General features: G+C 43.6%; 1 protein-coding gene across 2 annotated transcripts in view; it reads left to right on the top strand.

The window, feature by feature from the left end:
- The window catches only part of dmgdh (dimethylglycine dehydrogenase), a 28066-nt gene extending 15644 nt beyond the window's left edge, over positions 1 to 12422 (top strand). For both annotated transcript variants that reach the window (XM_020457261.2, XM_031802791.1), the window contains 12 exons: positions 1913 to 2007; positions 2143 to 2296; positions 2406 to 2604; positions 2787 to 2956; positions 4321 to 4474; positions 6983 to 7148; positions 7600 to 7730; positions 9567 to 9784; positions 9868 to 10025; positions 10088 to 10147; positions 10351 to 10485; positions 10857 to 12422. In XM_020457261.2, coding sequence (XP_020312850.1) covers positions 1913 to 2007; positions 2143 to 2296; positions 2406 to 2604; positions 2787 to 2956; positions 4321 to 4474; positions 6983 to 7148; positions 7600 to 7730; positions 9567 to 9784; positions 9868 to 10025; positions 10088 to 10147; positions 10351 to 10485; positions 10857 to 11063 — 1847 coding nt within the window. In that variant the 3' untranslated portion in view covers positions 11064 to 12422. The remainder of the gene's footprint in view (positions 1 to 1912; positions 2008 to 2142; positions 2297 to 2405; positions 2605 to 2786; positions 2957 to 4320; positions 4475 to 6982; positions 7149 to 7599; positions 7731 to 9566; positions 9785 to 9867; positions 10026 to 10087; positions 10148 to 10350; positions 10486 to 10856) is intronic.
- Positions 12423 to 12986: the final 564 nt, after the last annotated feature.

Here is a 12986-nt window from a genome sequence, read left to right as displayed (position 1 = left end):
CGAAGCACAGTCGACGAGGCACTCATGCCCGCTTCAGCCGCCATCACTCTAACGTCCTCCCTCAAGCGGCCTCTGGGCTCCGACGCCCTGGCGATCTCCTCAGCCAGATCCTCCGACGTCCATGCACACGCATCTTCTTGGCCATAATCGTCCCTTACCTCCGACGCCCTGGCGATCTCCTCAGCCAGATCCTCCGACGTCCATGCACACGCATCTTCTTGGCCATAATCGTCCCTTACCTCCGACACCCTGGCGATCTCCTCAGCCAGATCCTCCGACGTCCATGCACACGCATCTTCTTGGCCATAATCGTCCCTTACCTCCGACGCCCTGGCGATCTCCTCAGCCAGATCCTCAGACGTCCATGCACACGCATCTTCTTGGCCATAATCGTCCCTTACCTCCACCTTCGGATTCCCTCGAAGCATTTTCAACCCCGTTCTCACCTACGGTAGCTAGCCACAGAAGTCAGCTAGCTAGCTGGCTAACTTTTATCAATGTTTTTACTTCTGACACCAATCTAATGACCTGACTAGATCCTAAAGGAAGAATTGTCCAGACAGAGGGTTGAGTTTACGAATTGACGGTTTATTTATTAACCCAACTTTACACAGGCTACTGTTTGGCCATAGCCCACGCCAACAGTGACCTTCACTTGTGAAGGCCAGACATAAGAGAGAGAACAAAGGCTAAACCTGGTTTTCACTTCCAATGCTCAAACCCCCCTCCACACCAACCGCCAGGATGCCCGGCATCAGAACATTCCAGACATTCCCGTGATTGGCAGATAGACTTAAAACTTACTCTTGACTTTAAACTTACTCTTGAAAGTTATAATAGTAGAATGCATAAGGTGCACTTTTGAAATTGGGTAGTGCATCATGAGTTCCTCTTGTCATGTTAGAAATAGCTCTAAGGTATGCAATGACTAACTTGTCAGAACTGTCCAGATCAACTAGCCCATGTCAGCTAATGTTTTTCTATTTTGTTTTTTTAGCCCAAAGATGTAATTTTTTTTCACTCAAATATCACATGAATACACATTAGACATTGCAAAGCGTATAGAACGTTTGCTTTAAAACTGCAACATTTTCTTTGCACCCCATGACAATGTTTACAATTGCAGGAAATAAGCAAAGTTAAGAAGTTTGGGAACCCCTGTCCTAAGATGTGGAGCCCTTTAAAATACGGAATTAGAATAAAGATAAAACATTTGGAGTAATTTAATAGGATCTCTATGTTGGAGCCATAGTGTTGGAGCCATAGTGTTGGAGCCATAGTGTTGGAGCCATAGTGTTGGAGCCATATTCAGATGGCTAACTCTATTAGTGTAATATAACAGGTCTCAATCTGAAATGGCATCCTATTCTCTATATAGTGCATTACTTTTGGCCAGTGACCCATGGTTCTTGCCTAAACTAGTGGACTACACAGGGTACAATTTCGAATACAGCCCATATCTGAGTGGCATAGAGTACACCATAGTACTGTAGTAAGTCATGCTCTCACTCTTCTTAGCTGCCAGCTTATACACTCTGTATATGGGATTCTAATATTCTACAATTTAATGGTGATTTTCTGCTCAAGACATCCCTTCGACACACGCACACCTCCATTTATGTCTATCTTTTTACAATCCTCTGTGGGACCCAGTTGGCTTTACAGTGTTTTGGTCTCAAGAAGTGAAGGCTGGTTGGTAGAGGGCAGAGAGTGTAACTGTGTGTGAGACTCTATTCCTAACCTTGTTTTGCTTTCCTTATGGTGGAGACTGGAGCGGTTCAGGGATGGCTGTTTACATGTTGGTGGTGTCTTTCTCCCTACTGTCTGTGTTAACTGCTTCCTGGTCTCATCAAAACTCATCAATTTTCTGTGCAGACCATGAACTCATTACTAATCTTGGATTGATCAACAGGTTTCTGGGCCCGGGAAGTTGGCCAGCAGATTGGCTTTGACCACCCCACTATCCCTGTCCATCACCAGTATGTTGTCACGGCAACAGTGCCTGAGGTACTAATTTAATTACATCTTAATGTCTTACTGTCTTAACTATCCTTCATTGTGCATTTTTTACAGTAAATGTGTTGTGATGTTTAACAGCGTTTGATTTGATGTTTAATAAAGTTTGTGTTTTGTTGTGTCTAGGTAAAGGCACTAAAGGCAGAGCTGCCAGTGATCAGGGACCTGGAGGGTTCCTACTACCTCAGACAAGAGAGAGATGGACTGCTGTTTGGACCCTACGAGAAAGAGGAGAAGATGGTGCTGCAGGACTCCTGGGTTAGAGATGGAGTACCACCAGGTCTGTCTGCTGATCTCTCTATCGCTCTCTCACCCTCTCTCTCGCCCTCACTCTCTATGCCTTAACCTTAGTTGTACTCTCTGTGTGTGTGTGTGTGTGTGTTGAACAGGTTTTGGTAAGGAGTTGTTTGAGTCAGACCTGGACCGTATCATGCACCACGTAGAGATGGCCATGGAGATGGTGCCTGTGCTGAAGAATGCTGACATCATCAACATTGTATCTGGACCAATCACCTACACCCCTGACCTCCTTCCTATGGTCGGACCGCACCAGGGAGCACGTAACTACTGGACCGCTATCGGCTTCGGGTAAACGGGAGTGTTTGTGTGTGATGGGGTCGGGTGGATGCTGAAATCAATATGACTGGATGGTGTGAAAGTTCTAAGCATCTTCCCTATTGTGCGAACTATAAAAGCCTTGTTATGTTTGATTGACAGGGAGTAGGAGGTTGTAGCTTAAAGGCATACCTCAGGGTCTGTTTGTGTCCCAGGTATGGAGTGATCCACGCCGGTGGCATTGGGAAGTTCCTCAGTGATTGGATCGTGACAGGGGAACCCCCCTATGACCTCATTGAGTGTGACCCCAACCGGTATGGAAAATGGACCACTGTACCCTACTTGTGTGCCAAAGCCAGAGAGTCCTATGGATTCAACAACGTGGGTGAGTAGTCACTACCAATGTTCCCTCAAATGTTTTTCATCACTGAGCAAAAATGTTCAGGTCTGCTATGCACAAACTTCAAGGTTGTGAAAATCCTGTGCAACTTTGTTTGTTTATTGTAAACACTGAGGCTGTACCCACTTTAAGATGTATCAATAGCCACTTTAAACAATGCCACTTACCCTACATTACTCATCTCATATGTATATACTGTACTCTATACCATCTACTGCATCTTGCCATCTTTATGTAATATATGTATCACTAGCCACTTTAAACTATGCCACTTATGTTTACATACCCTACATTACACATCTCATATGGATATACTGTACTCTATACCATCTACTGCATCTTGCCATCTTTATGTAATATATGTATCACTAGCCACTTTAAACTATGCCACTTATGTTTACATACCCTACATTACTCATCTCATATGGATATACTGTACTCGATACCATCTACTGCATCTTGCCTATGCCGTTCTGTACCATCACTCATTCATATCTTTATGTACATATTCTTTATCCCTTTACACTTGTGTGTGTATAAGGTAGCAGTTGTGGAATTGTTAGGTTAGATTACTTGTTGGTTACTACAGCATTGTCGGAACTAGAAGCACAAGCATTTCGCTACACTCACATTAACATCTGCTAACCATGTGTATGTGACAAATAACATTTGATTTGAAGTTAAGTGGTCAAGTAGGCTACTATGGCTATTTAATCACAATGTAGGCCTACGAGAGTGGTCTACCATCAAAAGCAATGGAGAAAATGCATCCCATAATATTTTAACATGGACATAGCTGTTCTATCATTCAGTCTACAGTAGCAGTTAATGTAGGCCTAGATTCCATGAGACTTTTGAAAAAAAACATGCAGGTCTTGACATTAACCTGTTTATCCACTTGTCCTTCAGACAAGGTGACTGACCATGTTATAGTGGTGTTTGATGCAAGAAACCACTTTACAAAATAAAATGCATCATTATTCCCACACCATTATTACAGAGAATCAGACAAATGATGCTACATTCTACCTACTTAGCTTATGCAAACCCGTCTCAAAATACAACACAGGGGCTGGTGACCCCTTTAAGACAAAAAAGCTCTTTACCTGACGCACTTTTCAAAGATTTTGAGCTCTTGTAGGAAGCAATCACTTGCTCATTGCTGACTGCAAATGATCCATAACTGAGCTAGTAAAGGATATGAACAGATGTACACACGTCACTACCTGTAGCTCTCGCTTTGATCACAAAACAAGCGCATCTACTCACGACCGCTCATGCTGTCAAAACTCTTCTCTCTCTCTTTATTCCCCCCCTTCTGCTCTCCCTCTCCTTCCCCCCTCTCTCAGTGGGCTACCCTAAAGAGGAGCGTTTTGCTGGCCGTCCGACCAACAGGACGAGTGGTGTGTATGAGCTGCTAAAGGGAAAAGCTTCCATGGGGTTCCATGCCGGCTGGGAACAGCCTCACTGGTTCTATAAGCCTGGAGACAATGCCGGTTACAAGTAAGATACCAAACCAGTCAATCAATCAGTACAAATATGACCATACACTGAGCGTTAACCCAATGAGTCCCACCATAACGCCGGCATGAATTAGGACTTCAAACCCCTTTTATACATTGTGACTTTGAGCTACAGAGTCATACCATTGGATTTGTCTATTTTGTCTGCATCTGCAGATACCAACCGTCTGTGTGATTAACTGGGGTTGAGTTGTTTGTGAGACAAGGGTGGATGCCGAATGGGCCAGGGCCTGGTCTTATTACAAAAACATCTGTGGAGTCGGAATAGTTTAAGATACAAACTATTAAAAGTTATCTACGAGACTCACGAACACACGTGTAACATGCTTTGCTCTGACGCTCACAAGGTTCACAAGAGTCATTAGAAGGTAAGGGGTTCCATTACATAGAAGATTATAGGAAATCCCAGGACATGGTGTCTATAATACTATCTCATATAGTTGCTGTCACAAACTCAACTCCACGCAATTGTCACAGACTAGTAGGGCATTCATTTCCCACAGAGCAAACCATTTCTGTACTTATATCATTCATACAAATTAATTTTGTATATGGTATATGCTTTGATGGACTTAAAAAGAAGAAACAAAAATTGGGCACATGACAGCAGTGTGGTTTTGTCCTGGTGCAGCCGAGAGTGTGTTAGAAGGTTCAAGGACTTGGTGTTCTTTTTTTGGGGGGATGGAAGGGGGGAGGTTAGGATAGGCTGGACAGCTCCCAGTGGAGGAGTGGAGACCACCCCCTGTAAAAATATCAGCCAGCCCCAATGGGTCTTAGAGGTGAGCTCACCGACTGTAACATGGCATTATGTAACAGTTACTCTAGCCAGCACAATAGAACCATTTAGAGAACATCAAAACACATTTATTTACAGGTAATGCCGTGGGAAATAAATCCTGTGTAGCTACTGTTCAATACCCTTATAGACTGATAATATTAGTCTGACTTCATCCTCATCAGGTGTTGGTCTGAAACCACTTTTGTTTTAAGATCTGGAGGTGTTTTGGAGATCAAACTTAGGGTTAGGTTCCAGTTGGCCCGTTTAAACGCCGGTTTAAGATTGTTGGCCAACTCAAACCCAGGGTTAGCTTCCATTTGGCCACCCACCAGTGACTGACTAGCCTATTTATTGACTCAGAGAATTTAGCACCACCTGTGGGATTTCTTTATGAAATTATGCCCATGGTATATGAAAATAGTTTTCCATATGTAAAACTATAAACCCTACTGTATAAGTACTCAGTGATGCAACGTTATGTAAGTACTGGCAGTGAATAGTCTCCTTCCTAACACCATGTCTTTGTATGACTTCTTTTATAACAAAGTGTTAAGTCTGGCAACCAACTCTACCCAATAAATACACTAAATAAACAAACGTATGTGGACACCTCTTCAACTTAGTGGATTCGGCTATTTCAGCCACACCTGTTGCTGACAGGTGTATAAAATCAAGCACACAGTCATGCAATCTCCATAGTCAAATGGCCTTACTGAAAAGCTCAGTGACTTTCAATTTGGCACCGTCATAGGATGCTACCTTTGCAACAAATCAGTTTGTATAATTTCTGCCCTTCTAGATCTGCCCCGGTCAACTCTAAGTGCTTTTGTTGTGAACTGGAAACGTCTAGGAGTAAAAACGTTGTAGGCCACACAAGCTCACAGAACGGGACCTCTGCGTGCAGAAACGCATAGCGTGGTAAAATTGTCTGTCCTCATTTGTTAGAGCGTTGAGCCAGTAACCAAAAGGTTGCTCGATCGAATCCCCAAGCTGACAAGGTCAAAGTCTGTCGTTCTGCCCCTGAACAAGGCAGTTAACCCACTGTTCCTAGGCCATCATTGTAAATAAGAATTTGTCCTTAACTGACTTGCCTGGTTAAATAAAGGTTAATAAAAAAATGACAGCTTTGCACAGTCTTTTTATTTGAATTTTATTTTACCTTTATTTAACCAGGCAAGTCAGTTAAGGACAAATTCTTATTTTCAATGACGGCCTAGGAACAGTGGGTTAACTGCCTGTTCAGGGGCAGAACGACAGATTTGTACCTTGTCAGCTTGGGGATTTGAACTTGCAACCTTCCAGTTACTAGCCCAATGCTCTAACCACTAGGCTACCCTGCCGCCCTCTATGGCTTGGGTGGCTGGAGACTTTGTCCATTTTTGGGCCTTCCTCTGAGACTGCCTGATATAGTCCCGAATGGCAGGGAGCTCGGCCCCAGTGATGTACTGGGTTGTCCGCACCATCCTCTGTAGCGCTTTGCAGTTGAGGGCGGGGCATTTGCTGTACCATGCGGTGATGCAGCCAGTCAAGATGCTCTCGGTGGTGCAGCTCTAACTTTTTGAGGATCCAAATCTTTTCAACCTCCTTAATGGAAAGAGGCACTGCCATGCCCTCTTCACAACTGTGCAGGTCTGTCTCAGCCAATACTTTGCCATTACATTTTAAATTAACCAAGTAACTAACCCACAAGTGTCTGTCTTTACTCCCCAGGCCCAGTTTCAGGCGTACCAACTGGTTCGGTCCAGTGGGGAGGGAGTGTAAACTGGTGATGGAGAAGGTTGGGGTCGTTGACCTGACACCCTTCGGCAAGTTCATGGTTAAAGGGAAAGATTCTCATAAACTGCTGGACAGACTGTTCGCCAACACTATGCCCAAGGTAAGGATAACACTACACACAAATACTCACTGTATTATAACTCACTGTATTACAACTATTCTGTACACAACTCACTGTATTACAACTATTCTGTACACAACTCACTGTATTACAACTATTCTGTACACAACTCACAGTATTACAACTATTCTGTACACAACTCACTGTATTACAACTATTCTATACACAACTCACTGTATTACAACTATTCTGTACACAACTCACTGTGCTTTTATATTACATCTTACTGTATCTCACCAACGCTAGGCCCAAAACGAGAGGGACTAAATATCATTGCATCGCACCAGGCAAAACTCACTGACTCTCATAGACAGCTCATTGCACCACTGTATAAGTCCCTATATAACTCACTATTGCCAACAGGTGGCAGTGATCTGTTTGCTGCGCAGAGGTTTAGGTTATATTTATGTTTCACTCTCTCCCCTGTCAGGTGGGCCTGACTAACATCAGCCACATGTTGACCCCCACTGGGAGAGTCTACGCTGAGGTCACCATTACCCAGCTCACACCTGGAGAGTTCCTCCTCATCACAGGATCTGGATCAGAGCTGCATGACCTCAGGTAACACAGGGAGACAGAGGCATCCCAGGCCAGCTAACAAGGTGTAGAGTCTAGCCGTCCTTATAAAAGGATTCAGTAATCCATTATATAACATTATTCTATCCCACTTAGAAACACTGGTAGTTACAGCAGCTGCTACTTTAACGGCTCCTCTCTTTGCTCCAATAGGCAAACAGCACATTAAAAACAAATGAATCTCTATTCTAACTATTCATTCAGCTCTCTGTCTCTCATACACCCTGAGACAAATCAAATGTATTTATATAGCCCTTCGTACATCAGCTGATATCTCAAAGTGCTGTACAGAAACCCAGCCTAAAACCCCAAACAGCAAGGAATGCAGGCGTAGAAGCACGGTGGCTAGGAAAAACTCCCTAGAAAGGCCTAAACCTAGGAAGAAACCTAGAGAGGAACCAGGCTATGTGGGGTGGCCCGTCCTCTTCTGGCTGTGCCGGGTGGACATTATAACAGAACATGGCCAAGATGGTCAAATGTTCATAAATGACCAGCATGGTCAAATAATAATAATCACAGGCAGAACAGTTGAAACTGGAGCAGCAACACGGCCAGGTGGACTGGGGACAGCAAGGAGTTATCATGTCAGGTAGTCCTGAGGCATGGTCCTAGGGCTCTTGGCCAGGTCGCAGTTGTAAATGAGAACTTGTTCTCAACTAGCCTACCTGGTTAAATAACGGTGAAATAAAAAAATGAAAAAGGTCCTCTGAGAGAGAGAGAAAGAAAGAGAAAGAGAGAATTAGAGAGAGAATACTTAAATTCACACAGGACACCGGATAGGACAGGAGAAGTACTCCAGATATAACAGACTGACCCTAGCCCCCCAACACATAAACTATTGCAGCATAAATACTGGAGGCTGAGACAGGAGGGGTCAGGAGACACTATGGCCCCATCTGATGACACCCCCGGACAGGGCCAAACAGGAAGGATATAACCCCACCCACTTTGCCAAAGCACAGCCCCCACACCACTAGAGGGATATCTTCAACCACCAACTTACCATCCTGAGACAAGGCCGAGTATAGCCCACAAAGATCTCCGCCAAGGCACAACCCAAGGGGGGCGCCAACCCAGACAGGAAGATCACATCAGTGACTCAACCCACTCAAGTGACGCACCCCTCCTAGGGACAGTATGAAAGAGCTCTAGTAAGCCAGTGACTCAGCCCCTGTAATAGGGTTAGAGGCAGAGAATCCCAGTGGAAAGAGGGGAACCGGCCAGGCAGAGACAGCAAGGGCGGTTCGTTGCTCCAGAGCCTTTCCGTTCACCTTCACACTCCTGGGCCAGACTACACTCAATCATATGACCCACTGAAGAGATGAGTCTTCAGTAAAGACTTAAAGGTTGAGACCGAGTTTGCGTCTCTCACATGGGTAAGCAGACCGTTCCATAAAAATGGAGCTCTATAGGAGAAAGCCCTGCCTCCAGCTGTTTGCTTAGAAATTCTAGGGACAATTAGGAGGCCTGCGTCCTGTGACCGTAGCGTACGTGTAGGTATGTACGGCAGGACCAAATCAGAGAGATGGGTAGGAGCAAGCCCATGTAATGCTTTGTAGGTTAGCAGTAAAACCTTGAAATCAGCCCTTGCCTTATACAACACAGTCTGCTGGTGTTGTATATCACCCCCTAGTGGTGACCTCCAAGGGCCATGTGGGTGCAGGGTTTTGCTCCAGCCCTGCACTAATATACATGATTCAACTAATCAAAGTTCATATTGAAGACTTTTATTAGTTGAATCAACATTGTGCCAGTGTTTCGTTTCCTTTTGTGTTCCTTGAAGTTGTAAATATAACCCCATGGATCCCTCCCTAACCCCAGGTGGATGGAGAAGGAGGTAGCAGAGGGGGCGTATGATGTAGATATTTCCAACGTGACAGAGGACATTGGGGTGTTGGGTGTGGCTGGACCAAAGGCTAGAGATGTTCTACAGAAACTCACTCAGGAGGACATGAGCGATGCAAGCTTTAAGTTCCTCCACTGCAAACCCATTCAACTGGGTGGTATCAACCTCAGAGCTATCAGGATCTCCTACACAGGTGTGTTTGTGGGCTTAAACATTTTTAAGAGTATGTGTGGCATGTGAGTGCATGTACAGCTCAACTAACGGACTGTGGTTCAGGTGAGTTGGGCTGGGAGCTGTACATTCCTCACAAGGACATGGCAGCTGTGTACCAGGCTATCATGGCAGCAGGAGAGGACGAGGGCATCGACAACTTTGGTACCTACGCCATGTCATCACTACGACTGGAGAAAGGCTTCAGAGGCTGGGGTGCAGAGGTACGTACACACACCTTTTTAAGTTGTTTGTGGCTGTTGGACTGATGTTTTTGTCTCATCAGATGAACTGTGACACCAACCCCCTGGAAGCTGGTCTGGACTACTTCATCAAACTCAACAAGGTAGACATTGTTACTAGCTACTGCTGTTTCACCAGTCAACCACTGTGTTCAAATATTGGTGTCATATTCAAACGTGTAGCTTATTTTTAGATGTTCTGAAACATTTTCTCCCACACTCCTGTATTCTTTTTGGGGTTATTTATTCTACTTATAAATAAAGCACACATACCAACATTCTCAAATCTGTCCCTGTCTGTCTCCAGCATGCTGACTTCATCGGTAAGGCAGCGCTGCAGGAGATAAAAGCTAAAGGTCTGAAGAGGAAGCTGTCATACATCACCATGGAAACGGATGATGTTGACCCTGAGGGCAACGAGACTATCTGGCTCAATGGCAAGGTGAGCTGTGTGTGTGTGTGTGTGTGTGTGTGTGTGTGTGTGTGTACATTGTTTTCCTATCTTATCAAGACCACAGTGTCCTGACAAGTCACCAGAATGTTCTGACAAGGTAAGAAACAATTTCACTGTTAGTCTACACTTGTTGTTTACAAAGCATTTGACCGATAAAATTGATTTTATTTTGTAGTAGTAACAGAGTTCTGTGTTTTTGTTAAATTAATTTGTTAAAGTGCTATTTTAGGGTTTTTGGGTTAAGGTTTGCGGTTAAGGTGTGTGTGTGGGGGGTAGGGGGGTATAGAGGCAACACAACATTAGAGGCTTCCACTTCCACCCACCGTTTGCATTCCTGCAACCTTCTCTATCTCTCCTAGGTGGTTGGTAACACTACATCTGGGGCCTACAGCTACACCACCCAGCAGAGCCTGGCGTTTGCCTACCTGCCAGTGGAGCTGTGTTCTGTAGGGCAGAAGGTGGAAGTGGAGATGTTGGGGAGGAAGTACCCTGCCATGGTGGTCCAGGAGCCACTGGTCCTCACAGAACCAACCAGGACCCGGCTGCAGAAGAAGAGCAAGGCATAGACACTGGGGACAGGCAGAGAACCAGCTTAGAACTAGGGTACCAGACCTGGGTTGAAAATAGGATGTTTTCTTTCAAATATTTACAGTATGCTCCTGGTGCTAATTTCAACCCAGGTTCGACCAAGGTCCGCAAACGGTAGAGCTGACACCAACCAAGCAACTACACTGTAAAGTGAACTATGCTGGCTGACAAAGTTACTTATGAAAAAGACTGAAATGTGATGAATGGTACTCAAATGACACCCTATTTCCTATTTTGTGCACTGTTTGTAGTGTACTATATAGGGTATCATTTGAGACAGACTGACTGTGAAGTAAAATAAAAAATACTTTCCTGTTTGGTCATCTGGTGAGGAAGAATCAGCTAGAGCAACCTAGAATGCGCATATAAGAGCTTAACTCTAGGTTCCAATGTGGACCTATGGACATATTGGAACGTAGACCTAGACTTGTATTCGTCTCAGTATTCATAGTATTACAGGTCCAATGCAGCCATTTTTATCTCGATATCAAGTAATTTCTTGGTAACAATTAAGTACCCAACTGTGATTGATTTTTAAAAATCACCCCTAAGAAAAAGAAGGGAAAAAATGTGCAATTTCTCAAGCAAGAATTTTGTTAGGACTGTATGGGAGTGGTCTTATACTAACTGTTATTGGCAGAGAGGTTTGGAACTCTTTCTTATTGGTCTATTAACTAATTTACTGCCTGGTGATTTCAACAGGCAGGCCAAAACTCCATCCCACCAAAAGAGGCTGAAATTTCAGGTGGTCTTTTCAAACAGCTAAAAGGGCATTATCATGTTCACAGTTTTGTTCTAACCTCGTAGTGTGGAAATGTGTATATAAAATACTGAGCCTTTAAAGTCATGATACCTTTGGCTTAAGTCTTGAATCCATCCAACCCTTAGAATGTGGTCATTAAGTACCTATACCTTAACTGCTTAGCAACAGAGCCAATCATTACTCTTAGGTGGCATTTTAATGTCTCATTATTGCAGTGTTATCTGTTTGAATAGCTTTTTAAATTCCAGCTATTATGGGGTTGAAAAGCAGAGTCTTGGTAGAAGTGTTAGTGTAGCTACAATATCACAAGAAGAATGGGCCAAATAGATGCTGCTTTACTTCCTACTGTAGTCTCTACATTATGTGGAAGAGACAATTAACTATGATAATGCTTTGCACAAACTTTAGTCTTGAAAGCAGGGCGGGCATAATTGCAGATAATAATCAATTATGCACAAGGCAGGACAAGCTAAGAGAACTGTTTTTCTTAGAGCACAGTGTCTTTATCTTTTCAATTATTTTGTCATTGTCTGTACATTTAAACATTGGTTAATTAAATCCAATGCCAAGCTTGGTCCTGTGTTGTGTGTTTTTGTAATGATTCTAGGTATTTCAAACACTAGAATTAATCCCTCTCGCTGAATGGCGCAACATCAATCATATTGGCTATTTGAACTTTGAGTATGACAAGTGTCACTCCACTGTACCACTACACAACAACACAATATCCAGGAGCAACCAACAATAGAAGATTCACAAGAATGGAATGAATGTATTGCATCATACAATTATTTTTTATAAAAAGTAAAAAATAAGGTCATTTGTAATGAACAAGTTTTTCTTGATCAGAACCCTGGTATGGAACACAACACAGAACTCTGTTACTCCTACATAAATACATTTTTGTAAATGCTATGTAAACGACAGGTGTAGACTAACAGTGAAATGCTTACTTATCCAACAATTCAGTTAGATAAAAAATCAAATGGAAATAGTGACGAGGAATAAATTCACAGTGAATAACAATAAGTAAAAATAACATGGCTACAGGGAGTACCAGTACTGAGTCAATGTGCAGGGGTATGAGGTAGCTACATGACTGTCTTGGTTTGTTGGTGACAAAGGAACTTGAAACTCT

The sequence above is a fragment of the Oncorhynchus kisutch genome, linkage group LG23 (genome assembly GCF_002021735.2).
Source record: "Oncorhynchus kisutch isolate 150728-3 linkage group LG23, Okis_V2, whole genome shotgun sequence".
NCBI lineage: Eukaryota > Metazoa > Chordata > Actinopteri > Salmoniformes > Salmonidae > Oncorhynchus > Oncorhynchus kisutch.
This window is presented reverse-complemented; position numbering and strand designations above follow the sequence as displayed.